Raw genomic sequence first — 14,566 nt, forward strand, 5'->3', positions numbered from 1 at the left:
CCTCAGCACTGAAAATTTATAACCTGAAACTAATCTATATTAGCATAACGAGTGATTCAAGGGTCAGCAAAGTATCTAGCATCATTGAGGCACTTAAGCTGCTATTCTTGTCTAATCAGCCAGTTTTGCTGATGAGTTTCCAGGATTTTTGGTTTGTACAGATCTCTGCATCCCTCCCAAGAGATGCAGTATAAGCCAAGAACAGAAAAATATTTTTAAGAAGGCAAATGTAGAACTACTAGAATATGTAAGGAACAGATGCAGAGAAGCAAGTGGTTTTTAATCTTGGCCTTGAACCAAAAGCTTTATATTCTGGAATGCAGATCAAAATCAAAATTCCATCTGCTAGTTTGTTCCACACTTAGTTGACACAGAAATGCCCCATATGATTTAAAGTATTAAACATAGCTGAGTTTGAGTGACAGATTTGTATTTACTTTTCTACGAATGTCTAAATTATGACTTTTTTTTTGTCACTTACTGTTACACAGATGGTTTGGAATTAACTACTTGTGCAATTACAGAGCCTGAAGCTCCAAGTTAAAATCTACTGTGAAAGGCAGTGTGCAAACATAGAATAAGACAAAATTGTGCCCAAAAGAGCCTGGAGAGAAAAGTGAGGTGGGAGAGAAACTGATAGATGCCAACTGTTTGACTACACACTGCAAGCAGTGGCAGGAGATCTAGTTTAAATCACACTCCCAAGTGTCCTATACTATTTCTTTTCTGTCAAGGGTATGGAATACTTCTGATTTAAAAATCCATTTTGTTTGCAAAATTCCTATAGAAAACCTTTTTGAATGCCAGCTCTTCTTAAAGATTATTTTTTCACAAAGCAGATATTTAGAAAAGTTTCCTGAAAAATCTAATAATGTGCAATTAACTTCAAGCTATTAACTGAAACTTCTGTTGGATAGTATGTATTAAAAGTTAAAATTTCTAATGTATAAAGATCTATGCCACATAAGGGTTTTGTGAAAGATTAGTATTAGAAGAGACCCCTAGAAGACCCATCTAATTGTACTCCTACTTAACAGGGTTGACTTCAATGTCATGTCTTTTGTTCAGGACTTTGTTCAGTAAGATTCTAAAAATATTCATAAAAATTCTCTATCTCTCTGGGCTCCTGTTCCAGTGCCTTATAGCTGTCATTGTGAAGGATGTTTTTCTCAAACCCAACTAAAACACTTAATGCCTACACTCTCCTGTGTAGGAACCCTTTTTTGTTCTTATTCTTTTGGATTTTACTTTCTGAAAGCATAGAAATCCACACAACAAATGTTTACCAAAATAAACTGGTTACAAGACCAATGAATTTTCCAACAGTATTTTTAATTACCTTTTTGAATTCTCCTGTCCTTTGGTATTCACACAGTATCATGTCAAAAATATTGGAATTGTAGCTTTTCGCAGTTCAACCTCTGGAATGAGAGTCATTTCCAAGATGGGTCCAACCATCCCTGGTATAAAGCAGATTTTATTCTGGCCTAAAACAGAATGACAAATTAGATACTTCAGAAGAGAAAAAAAATTGTTAGGAAAACATTTAGGGCAGGCAGTATTTTAAAGCAGTGTTTTAAATACCTATGCTGGTAACAGTCTTAGAATTTAGACATTTATCCCCACTCCTTCTCAAAACCTAAAAGAATGTTAATAAATATGCTCTCATATCAAGAGGCCAGCATTCAGTGCCAGAAATACGAATGCATATCAGCTGAGTTAGCATTTTCAGTCAATATTTCAGTTTTTCAGCTTTAGACATCTCCTCTCAAAAATTCTAAGAAAGCAATCAGAAACACTAATAATCCCCCAAATTATCTCAGTAGGACAGTGCCAAGAGATGCTTTCTAGATTTTAAAGGAGAAACACATTACTTGCTATCAACTATGAATAACATCAAACATTGTAACCAGTAAATCAAAGTAATCAATGCACCAACCCTTGCAACCAGTAATAGAAACAACGCCTAAAACCCCACAATATCATCTTGTAGCACAACAGTTGTGCACCTGTGAAAGAGCCTTCAAGTCTGCAAAAAACTTCAGCTAGGTTTGAGGTATTCTTCAAACACTGCTTGTTTTTGAGCAAAAAGAAAAAAGTTTGATATGTGGTCAGATTACCATCCAAGTCCAATGAATCTGCCTCAGAATGTCAATACTGCTGGTAGCTTGTAAGGAGATTAAAATATTATCATAAACAAATATGACTAGATTTGTTTCATTAAATAAAAGTAATCTGATTCTGTTTTTCCCCTCATCTGGCTGCCATAATGTTGTAACTTTAAGCATAACTGAACAACTTCAATAGTTTTACGCAACATTACTTTTTCTTCCAGTCGTTTTTGATTAAAAATATTACTAATCCTAGAAATATCAGTAATATCAATAAGATTCAAAAGACTCTTACAGTGACTGAATCACTTCCAATATTTATAGGCATAAGACCCTAAAGATCTGAAATTAAAACAAAAACAAAAAAAAACAAAAACCAAAGGAATTAATGTACTATGTAAATATTTTTTCACCTCTAAAAATGTTCATTCTCCGACAGAAGGCTCTTATGCAAGTAAAAAATAAGAGAGACTTTCAGCTAAATGATTTAAATACATACTGCTCCACCGATATAATTAAAATGAAAACTTTGAAAATTTCTGCCTAATAATATAAAGAGAAACTTCCTCAATCAACTCACATACAAAATGATTGTCACGTAAAACCTGTTTCACTTGTATGCAGTTATCTGCCAAGCAGATGCTTAAGTTCAATAAACTGAGTAATAAGCAGAACATGAAGAACTGCACAGTGGCACTCTGGGATAAATATTTTGCCTTTACCTTCACATCCAGCCAATCACATTAAATCTTGCCTTATGCTCCTGAAGATCCCTTTGGGAGGGATGTAAACAGCTGCAATAGCTTGACATTCCAGTTTCAAAGCACCTACTGTATGTTCAGTAACCAAAAGAGTTTGTCATGACTATTCTCTACCTTTAAGATACACACCCACATGAATCGGAAGCCACCTATTCTTGGAAAATTTACCTGGTTCTCAATTTCTGCATAATAAAGTTCAACCATCTCTGAAATTTTAGAGAAGTTTCATATCAGATATTTCCCAGTGAGACATGCAGTGTGCGACGCATTCAGCTGTAATTAAATTCATTTGCCTACTTACCAAGTTTGTACCACATGTCACGGATAGCAAAGCCAATTAAACGTCTCATATCTCCATATCTAGTTAAAAATAATAAAGTTCAGGTACTTTTAATCATTATTTCGTTATAAAATTATATTGTTAAAAAATTAGACAAAAGCTGAAGTATACGTTTTTGCTTACTTGCTCTGGATCTTGTTGTACTTTGCATGGGAAAAATTTTCTAGTTGTAGTGAGTCTTGGGTAATAAAAGCCACAGCCAAATGAAAATAGTTGTTCCATAGCTGTAAATTGAGAATAAGGAAATTATAACAGTTGCCAGCAAAGCTGGAGTAGTACTAAAGCATGCATAATACTGAATTATTTATGAAACCAAATGATGCAAGCAATTTGAGATCTTTATATTAAGCTATGTTGTACATCATTAGTATTATGCAATTAGGAGAAAAGCAAGGAAGATGAATTTTAATAATCACTACTACACATTTGTTCTTAATAATACAGCAGTTGAATAAATATTACTAGGATGAATTTATATGAAATTCATTAGCTTACAACATTAAATCACGAACCATAGCAGGACAAGTGGAATACATTACAAGCCAGTTAATCTTAACAACTTGGAGCTAAAGGCACCCGATGTAATTGCATTTTATTTGACACCTTCAAAAAGTATCTACTGCCTTCTAAGTTCTAACTCAACAACAATTTGTGTGAAATTCCAGCGTATTTTCTTAAGAGCTGTCTTCATTAAACAAGGACAAAATACTGCCTTGAATGGTTACTGTTATTACTTAGTCATGCTCTAGAACTGAGAGAATAAGGCTTTTATTTGCAGCTCGCAGCCCTGCCTTTCTGAAAGCAGATTGCTTGTCCTCTAGGTGATCAAAATAAAATACTTCTCTCATTCTAGAGATGGGAGGGAAAAAAGAAAACACAGTAGGAAACAAATTCAAGGAAGTAAATACTACCTCAGGGAGCTTCTTAACAGTTAGCAGTAGTTACAGATACTTCTTTAAAAACATATTTACAACTAAAAATATGTATATCAGTGAGATAGTAAAAAGGAAACAGTAGAGGTATTCAGCAGTAGTTTAAAGGACAGAAATAAAACATTATTTAAAAAATTCTAAAAAGCGATTACAGAGCTTTTGATTACTTTTGCATGTGAAACACAATCCTATTTTGGGAAGCCACACTATTGCTCTTAAAATCTAATGTCTTCTCAAAAACTTAAGAGATGTCTGTTCTTTAGACTTTGAAAAATCCTCTTGCACTCTAGTAACCATACAGAATAGATACCAACACACAAAAATACACACAAAACCACAGGTGATTAATAAATAAAAATCTCAAATATCCTCCTTAAGGCCAAGTATCCTGTGTTAAGTTTATTCCTCACTTAGGGGCCCACCTAAAGCTCTCCCTAGCAGACCTGCTTATCCAAAAGCCCTTAGGAAGGCTGTTGCTGTCTTTAAGTATTTGTGGTCCACAGAATCGAATTTCAGAGAGCTGGGGTACGTGGGGAAATGGCCTCAAGTTGCACCAGAGTAAGTTGGATATCAGGAAACACTTCTTTACAGAAAGGGTTGTTAAGCAGTGGAATAGGCTCCCCAAAGAGGTGGTTGAGTCACATGCCTGGATGTCTTTAAAAACCGTTTGGATGTGGTGCTCAGGGCCACGATTGAGCAGAGGGCTGTTAGAGTTAGGGTAGGATGGTGAGGTTGCAGTTGGACTCGATGATCTTTAAGGACTTTTTCAACCTGAGCAATTCTATGATTCTATGCACAGACTCAAATGAAATTTCATTGGAGATGTTTGTTGTTATATTTTGTACAATTTAAAGATGGTCTGAATTCATCCAAAACAATCACAGCCATATTAAAAATCAGGCTTGAATATTAGCACTTGTAAGGCAGTAGCGTTTTTCTCCCTTACTACAAATATTTAAGCTATATTTATATCTAATATTTGATAGTACACTAATAGCACATGCTAAGTCATAGTATTTTTCCCAAGGATAAATGTTATTTATGCTCTGAAAAGTCTCTACTTCCCTTTGCCAAAGATTATTAAGGATAAATTTGATCCATTTAGAGTCCATCAGTTTGCATATGTCAATTACACCTGCAAAATGGAAAACTTCTCAAATCAGTCCTAATTATAGAGAGAAAAAGGAAGCGTTATTACTGTAGTTAATGGTCTATTTATTCACATAAAAATTCCAAGCTCGATGCTACCTTTTTCTGAAATGTAACCTAAGGAATTAATCCTTATTTAAGAAAGAAATTTCCTTTCTTCCACAGAATACTTAATGATTGCTGAAAAATTATGACCCTCAAATTATGACAGTGTAGCAAGACAAGAACACACAAATAACAGTTTCAAATAACAAAACTAACATTAAAACCCTGTGGAGCAAAGTAGCGTCTCAGTAATGTAAACGACACACACGTTTAGATTAAAAATGAATGCAAAAAGTTATTTATAAGACAAGTTTTAATTTCTTTTAAACACACAACAACATTCCAAGATGTGCTGTATTCAAACACCAAGCTATCTAGGAGGTGGCAAGGCTGAAGAAGCACAGAGAAGAGGATCAGAGCTGCTGTGCTGAGCAGGAATGCTCATGCTTTGCCGCTTCCTGTTGACATGAACTTCAGTGATGAGCTGCTGGCAGGGGACAGCAGCTTGGAGACAAAGCAAGAGCTGAGAAATGTCTCTTCTCCATAATTAGTCATCTATTTTTCATTGCAAATTCATACTGACATGCAGCATGTGACTGCAAGAGTATAAACCAACTTGGTGTATTTTAACACTGCAAATTATGGCAACTGAACAGGCTGAGCATGGCATTAATCGCACATACTGAGAGGGCTTCAGAAGCAACAACACCCTTGTGTATATAAGGGCTAAGATACTTAAATTAACTTAAAAGATTTCTCATTCCCCTAGAAAATGTGACAGCTGCCATTTTGGAAAATGTGGAATTAACTTAGCAAGAGATTTCTAAGGATTTCACAAGGATGAGATCTGGATGATCTTCTCAGGACAGTTACCAGAAGTAAACTGAACCCTGCTGCCTCTTCCTGCATACATGCCTTTGAAATCAATGACTCTTTTTCATTGATGTCTACCTTTTAGTCATTGCTTCCTCTATGGACTTTTTTTTTTATAATACAGCTGGGGCATGGAGTCTTTGGAAGATGAATTTCTGATAAATTATGACACATAAATTGTTTTCCAACATTTCTGAAAATTCAACAGATAAGACTGCAGTTTTTTTGTACTTTTTTTCCTTTAGAATATTATGACAAAAGAAAGCCCAGCTCCTTGAGACCAGGAGACATAATACATAGCAGATAGACACTGGCTTCATTGCTTTGACTTTGTAGAGAAACAGTCACAGCTGTTGTGCTAAGTTAGCTAAAAATAAGCTTCTTTAATTTTAAATTAATATTTGTAAGGAAAGTTTAATTTACTTTCAGGATTTATGATATAACAAAAATGAGATAATTTCATCCAATATCATTCCCTTTCACATACTAAAACACATTTCTTCATAACTTAAAACTAATTCACTGAGAACAAATTCCTATTTTTACTATTTTTGCGAGTCATGTGAGTTCTAGCAGATTTAAACACATGAACAGCAAATTGTGTGTGTTTTCAAATAAATAGCTCAACTGCATACCACAATGCACAGATACTAACATTCAATTACTTGCCCCAAGAAGATAAAGTACTACAGGATTCCATATTTTGTTTAGAACTATATGCAAAAAAAATCAAAGAAAATTAAAAATTCACTGTAGGAAAAAAAAAAAAAAGGAAGTATATTTGATTGGGAAGGGAAATACGAGAAATTTTTCATTAATCTTCCCTAAAATAAGTTAATACTCACAAGTACATTAAGCAGCACAAGAATCCAAGCCTGCATTTATGAAAATTATTCTGCCCTTATTGTAGAATATCACACTAACAAACCTGCTGAGCAGTGGCCTGAGGAGAACGTGAAAGATAAAATTCAGAATGACTCACCAACTGATAAGAACTGGGTGAAGCAAGCATTCTCTTCTGCTCAAGTAGAGTCTCCAAAAATAGCAACTTTAGACTTACAACTCACTCATAAATTCTGTAAGTTGCAAGTACAATTAGTAAGGGCTTATTCCTACAGTACGCAGACTGGTTCATAAAAGGTACTGTGCTTCTTCTGAGGTGAAGAAGAGAACATTATGTAATTCTAGGTAAAAAATACTTTTGGGGTCTCTGCCAACTGTTCTTTGCAATGATGATGTATTACAGAAGGACAGAACAAAAGTAGAATATTTTCAGGTTAATGAAAATAAGTTTAAAGAAGCTCTGATGAAACATATTATGTCCTTTTGTTGTTTTAACAACAAAGGACTATTGTTCATTTTTAATGTTAAAGATTTTCACATCATTATTTCATTCCATTCTTTTGTCGTACGCTCGTAGAATGAAGTAATTTATGTGAAATTCTTGCACACGTTTTCTAGTCCAAGTATCTAACATTCCTGCATTAGAAAACATGCCAAACTTTCGAAATAGCACTCTCAAATCTAGAAAATGTTAGGTTTATTTGTGTCACATTTTTGAAAACTTATTTTCTGCATATTTCTTTCCATCCTGAGCAATGAGTCCAATCTCCAAAACAATCTAGATGAATGTAAAAAATAAATAAATACATCAATATCTTAGCATTGGTCTACACTAATACATAGCAATATCTTAGAATCAGAGAATGGTTTGGGTTGGAAGGGACCTTTGAGATCATTTAGTTCCAACATGCCTGCTATAGGCAGCGACACCTCCCAGCACAGCAGGTTGCTCACAGGCAGATCCAGTCTGGTCCTGAACACCTTCAGGCTGGGGGCACTCACAGCTTCTCTGGGCAACCTTTTTCTACATCTCATCATTCTCAAGCAGAAGACGGATCAAAGAGGAAGAATATGACAATATATCTAATATTTAATTAATATGAAATTAATATAAATATAGCAGGCGTAGTTAATAGAAATAGAGAACTTTCTTAACAGTTACTAAAATGAAGCACTAGTGCCTTTTCTCACCTCTTTAGTATCAAAAATTTTCAAGGTTTTCTGCAATGTCTATATTATGTATATTTTTGCACAATATAACATGCATTTATTCCTGTATATTTGTAATGCAGTGAAGCTTTTGATTTTGGAGTTTCTAACTGAGTATTTAAAGATAAAAAAGAATAAGCACACAATTTCACTAGTGATGCTAAAATACATTTCATAGTGCTGAGTTGATAATGGTGCTTAGTGCACTAAAGAAAGGCAGGGAAAAATGAAAAGATTAGCCTTTTTTCTTTTTTTTTTTAAAGTTCAGACTGCCATTATAACACTGTGGAGACTATGTCTTTTGCAAAAAAAATTCTGCAGTAGGTATACAGATGAGTAATACAAAATTATAATTGCTGTAACAGTACAGATTTAGCAATATAATCCTTTCTAAAGCCCCATTAAAAGATACCATTAACAGAGGGGAAGGATAGGAAGGAACAGAAACCAACATTCCACAAAACAGAACTTAAGATAGCTATGCTTGAGTATACCACAATAAAGCATTTCTATGTCTTTAATCTTCCCTGTCCCTAATACATCAGAAGCTGACATTTCCAGATGGAAACATTACAAAAGCCATATTGGACAAAACCATCACTTCATGGAATTAAGTGGCATTAATTGTGGCAATGGATGCTGACCACATTTTTTCCTATAATAAAAACTGATGGAAAAAATTTAACTAAAAGTTTGAAAGGAACCATTAGAAATAATTACTGTTATCTTTATTTTACTGTTACTGGAAGACTGGCTTATGTTTTATCTAAACTAAATTAAATGAAGAATGAAAAAAAATATGACTTACAAAGTAGAAAAGGAATTTCTGCTGAAGTAAACAAAACAAGACAAAAACCATCAATTTTTTCCCTTGTCTTCAGTGATAAAAATGAGTAAAATGCTGACAGTTGAGACATGCCTGATAACTAGGAATGTCGTTTTATTTCTTTCGACTAGGAACAAAAAAATGTTAATTTGCATTTGAACTTACTTTTTTCCTATACCTGCATCTCTGTACCTGTATGGACAGATAATGTTTTGTATCAATATTGAACTACTTTCAAATATTTGCTTTCTTTAAGATCGCTGTGAATCATAACTGTCAAATCTAACTAGCTGCATGTTAATTGCTATAAAACAGAAACTGGCAGACTTGTTTGATAAAGGCATTTAGACTGCTTGTGGAAAGTCATCTTATTCCATTATTATTCAGACTTGAAAACCCTGGACGTTACGTTTGAGATAGGCATGTAGTATCTGGTTTTGAAACAGAGGTTTTCAATCGAACAAAATTAGCAAGTTTTGATTAAGATTGCATAGTTACCATAGAAGGTAAATGAGAAGTGTACTGAAAACTCCCCATATTCTCCCATTACCACAACTGAAATAAACATTCCAGACATGTTTTGAGGGTATCATAAATACATATTTTGCATAACTACAGAACCATACACAATTTTTGCTAAAATTCAATTTAAGAAACCAGGCTGCCTTTTCAAAATTTGTTCTGTAATTTTTTCTTCATTAAATTTCTTCTGAAGTGCTGATCACTATCTGTCCTAAATCCAATGCATACACAATATTACAGAAAGGGAAGTGGTGTACTGTTCTTATACCTGCAAAAGTCCAGCTATGAAACAGTGATTTGTACAGGCTGTGTAATCACCACATTTTAAATTGGCAAGTCCTTAAAAAGTTAATACTCAATGGAAAACACCTGCAATGGCTGTCTTTCCAAAGAGAAATTGTCTTTTCTAGCAGAAGCTGGTTATCAAAATGAAAAAGAGCAATCCCCTGCCCACAAAAGAAAACAGATGCAAATCACAACTACATCACATGGTGAGCACAAATATGGCAAGATGGTTGGCTCGTGAGACAGTTCTGCATTCTGTTAAGAAAATCCTTATGAATATGGAGGCAGTTTTCAACTCTGCTGGAAACAGCACCCCCTGAGCTGCAGAAAATATGACAGTTTACCCAGTATTCACCTTTAGGATAGAAAGTTACCCTGGTGTCTTAACATTTCTTTCCCTAACCCCTCTTTTGCTTACACGGCAGTGTCCTGGTGCCATGCTCTAAACCACAGCTGTCCTGCAGTCAAAAATAATACTCCCTATAAATTTTCCTCCTAGTGAGAAGTAAAACAGTCCAGAAACAGAACTGAAAACATGAGAGGACACTTAATCTAGGCAGTAATTTGCAAGTTATTCTGAATGTATGTTTTATATATATAGTCCAAAGAAAGAATGTACATAGAGGCAATCTAAAAGCAATGGATATGAAGTTTGCAGAGGATATATTTATTTGTCACAGAACGGCCTTAAATTTACACCTCAGTAGTCACACTGGAGATTAAAAAATAAAAGAATGATTCATTTTAGAAATGTATTTAAAAGAAGTGAGAATTCAGGCAGTATTCTCCACTGAAGAGAGAGTCCAGTGACTGAAAGCTATGGGTAATGCAGGAACAGAATCAACCAAAGGGAAACAAAGCTGTTTTTCAGAAGTATTTCAACTTCCACTGTTGTCTGCCTCACTGTCAGCGTATGTTCTGCTGCTCTTTTAGACAAGACATGCTAAATAATCTCATTTTGCAAAAGGCAAAACGGATCATTAATCACAAAAGATTCACTTTGAGAAAAGGATCAGAAAAATCTAAACTTGAGCTAGCATTGCTTTATTTCTTATTTGGCTTTGTATGCCTGTGACTGACCAACAAATCTCCAACACAGAAGGAAGCTCAGAGGAGACAGGCAAGCACGACCTCCTCATGAAGCTCAGGGGATCAAAGCATAACTGAGCAGAACCATCGTGAAGAAAGCTGACTTTACCTTACCACAAAGGGGACCAGAGCACAGCTTCTGCTTGGGATAAATAACTATCAGATGAATGGGTCAATGACTGTATTAACTGGTAGTGTAAATATTTTGCCCTTGAGTTCATGAAAAGAATTTGAATGTCTACCTGAGAATGCCAAAGCAGCATAGGGACTACAAACGTGGCTCAGCTCAAAGTTGAACATAAAATCTAAACCATTTAGAAAAGAATTCTCAAAAGAGCAACAAACCTGAGCTTTCATCCTGCAGATTCCTTCTTGAAGACAACAAGCTGGGAACGCCCAGCTTTATGACTGTGAGTGTATTACAGAAAATGGTACTGGAAATCACGTTGGTATTGCAATTTAACAGCAATTGCTGTAGTTCCTTAGTAAAACGTCCATTTTTACTGTTTCCAGTTTTGCTGTGCGAAGTGAAAAACCTCATGTAACACTGTCAATCTTCAAATAAGTAAATTTGATATTAAATGTTACACCCTCTGCATGTGGAGTTAAAAACCTGGCCAGAGGGTACAGAACTCTGACAAAGCATTTATTGGTTTTATTTAACAAACCAATTTACTTTGTAGGAAGTCTGCAGGCAATGGCTTTACATTGAAGAACATTAGCACAAAGTACATTATCCAAGAGTTATTACACAGGTTAAAATGAATATTTAGATCTTCTAATGCATTGAAATGTACACTCTAAAATAATAAATGACATAAAAATGAGAAATTAGCATAAGTTTGTTTAGTTTCAATTCAGTCTAACCTACAAGTAATCCCTGATGAAAGCATATCCAACCTAAAAGATTCCTCTTTGTGCACCACAGTTGGTTTTTTGTTGCCTTTTCTTTTCAAAAATATACATACAAAAAAGATTTAAAGACTGTTAAGAATTCATTAAATTTCTGAGCTACCAGTGATCTAAATAAGTACAAATAGTAGTGGGTAAGGAAATTTTAATTTTTTAATGAAATAAGAGCACAATAGTAAATATTCTGTAACAAATGCCTCTTAGTAATTTCTTCCTTTATTCTAGGTTATGTTCATTATCAAATGGATCAACATCTCTTGCATGCAGCCTCTACTTTTGATTCTTTTACTGGGAGTGCTTAAAATACTTTTGAATACATCCAGCACATAACCTCTTAAGCAAAACTCAAAACCAAACAAATCACCAACTCCCCATGCTGGCCTACAATCTCAGCCATCACATTACTTCTTCAGTTACCTCTAAGAGTCTTATATGATGATTCTCAAAACAAACATCAGCCCTGGCATTTCCTGCCTTACCACTGCCAATCACACTCAGATTATTCAGACGTACTGTAGGTGTGAGAGCATTGAAATTTTAAAAAGGGCTTTCAACATAAATGGACCCCATGGACCCCAACATGTTACAGGATAAGGCAGAAAATTTATGTTGAACAGCATATTGCTGCTGTTCTGTACATAGTTTTTGTATGTGTCTCTAAGGTATGTAACAGCTTTACCATTGAATCTGAGGTTTTACACTTAAGAACATTTAAGTTTTAAAGATTAGAACTACTGTTCTTCAGATATATCACAACCTCTCATGGCTCCTAAATGATACCTATTATTTCCTTTCTGCTTAGCTCACACAACGAGTAAAAAAACAATTCCGCTTCAGAAGGAAGAAAAAGGCTAGGCGCCTCTTATCCTCCATCTAAAAAACTTCAACAGACTAGCAAAAATTTCCACACTGCTTTTGCTCTAGATGTATTATTTATTATTTACTCAATTACTTCACAGTCTACTTGTTTTGTTTAGTTAGGTTGTTTGCTACACAGTCATGTCATCACTCTGCCAAGTGAAAAATACTCAGATACACTCCTGTTTGATTTAAATGACTTCAACTGCTACTTCTAAAGTAATATTTATCTTCAAAAGATAGTAGTCAGATTCTGCGCATAAGAAAATACAACCCTACAAGCAGTATAAATCATTCACTCATTTACTAAGAATTAAGGCTGTAATATTATGTATTTTTAATTTTTAACAATGTGCATCTTTATCTTTCCCGTCCCAGCATACTCCATTCCTATATTTTAAAATACCCTTTCTCAGAAATATTAAAACAATTGCCTTTGCTTCAGCTTCTACATTCATCAGACGTTGTTCTCAATGCATATTCTCTATAAGGATCTGAACTGTAAACATCTCTTGTTCTTTGAAACTAGAAATCACTGCTACGTATATCCATAACATGAGAAAATTTAGCCCAAAGGCTGCTGCATAATGAGTCACTGACCCTTGAAAGTCTTTGTTTTGGGCTTTTTTTTGCTCATCTTTTTTGAGGAGAAACCATTTGTTTCACATAAACTGTGAACATAAAAATTTAATGAAGTTTTTACATCTGTAGTCACTAATGCAATATAGCATTCAGCTTCTTTCAAAAGTTTGATGTGCAATATAAATCAAGAATACATGAACGTACTGCTTGTTTTCTCAAAACAAATGTTACTCTAAAATTCCTAAATTTTATTTGAAATATGGACACCTCAAAGATATCCCAAACATTTTCACCCCCATGAAGGAAAGGCACTTCAAATTTTAACTCCAGTTTCAGGACCGTCCAGTCACGAAAGTCTGAAAAGAGGTAATGGTTAAATAATAACAAAAGAAAGCTTGATTTAGAATTTTCGTTTGCAAAACAGCAAGTAAAACAAAAGCTCCCTGACACTAATCTACTTGTACCTTAATAGCTAAAATAAAAATATACAAGCACTGCAACAGCTACACAGGATTGCTTGTTTGTTTTTTAACTAAAATACTCCAAAACAAAAGAGGAAAACCAAATACTAAATCTAGAAATATTAACAGTTTTAGAAGGAAACTCTAAAGGGAACTATTTTATGAATTGTGGAAGTATCCCATTTATTTTGTTAGTCACTGCTCATGCTTGCTTACAGCCAAGACATATTGATACTAAAAAGTTTGAAAAGTACTCTTTTTTTCTTGCATTAACTCATTTCCTAAAAATAATGAGATTTTTTTTTTGTAATTGTGGCAAATATGTCCATCACCTTCACTATCTTTGATACCCACGCCAGCTCTCTATGCTGTAAGTATCTGCAATCCACATGAGAAGTGCCACCCCAAAGAGGAATCTTCCAGTAGTCAGAAATAGGAGACATGGACTTCCACAGCAGAGCAGGAAGATTAAAGCTATGGCATGAAGTAAAAAGGTTCTTTTTCAGAAAGAAAAAAGATCGTATTTCTCTTTGCACTCCTTAGTATTTCTACTCCTTGTTCCTATTCATTATGCCTTAACACTTTAAAGCATTTTAAGAAAATTTTGTAATTTTAAAGATAACCTGATGCATTTCAGAAGACGACATCAAAGCTTTTGAATAGTGAGGCATATTTTTTGTTAGAAGTATTTTGGAAAAAGTTTGTCCACTGAAAATGAAGAAGGTCCACTTAGTCTTTGCAGACTGGGTAGCTGCAATACAATTAATC

The 14,566-nt window shown here is 34.4% G+C and overlaps 1 protein-coding gene across 1 annotated transcript in view; it reads right to left on the bottom strand.

Moving 5' to 3' along the window:
- DOCK2 (dedicator of cytokinesis 2) overlaps positions 1-14,566 on the bottom strand; it is a 159,987-nt gene that overhangs the window by 38,343 nt on the left and 107,078 nt on the right. The window contains 4 exon segments of the mRNA XM_010718884.3: positions 1,340-1,389; positions 1,392-1,487; positions 3,174-3,232; positions 3,336-3,436. Of these exon segments, the coding sequence (XP_010717186.2) occupies positions 1,340-1,389; positions 1,392-1,487; positions 3,174-3,232; positions 3,336-3,436 (306 nt within the window).

The sequence above is a fragment of the Meleagris gallopavo genome, chromosome 15, assembly GCF_000146605.3.
Source record: "Meleagris gallopavo isolate NT-WF06-2002-E0010 breed Aviagen turkey brand Nicholas breeding stock chromosome 15, Turkey_5.1, whole genome shotgun sequence".
Taxonomy (NCBI): Eukaryota; Metazoa; Chordata; class Aves; order Galliformes; family Phasianidae; genus Meleagris; species Meleagris gallopavo.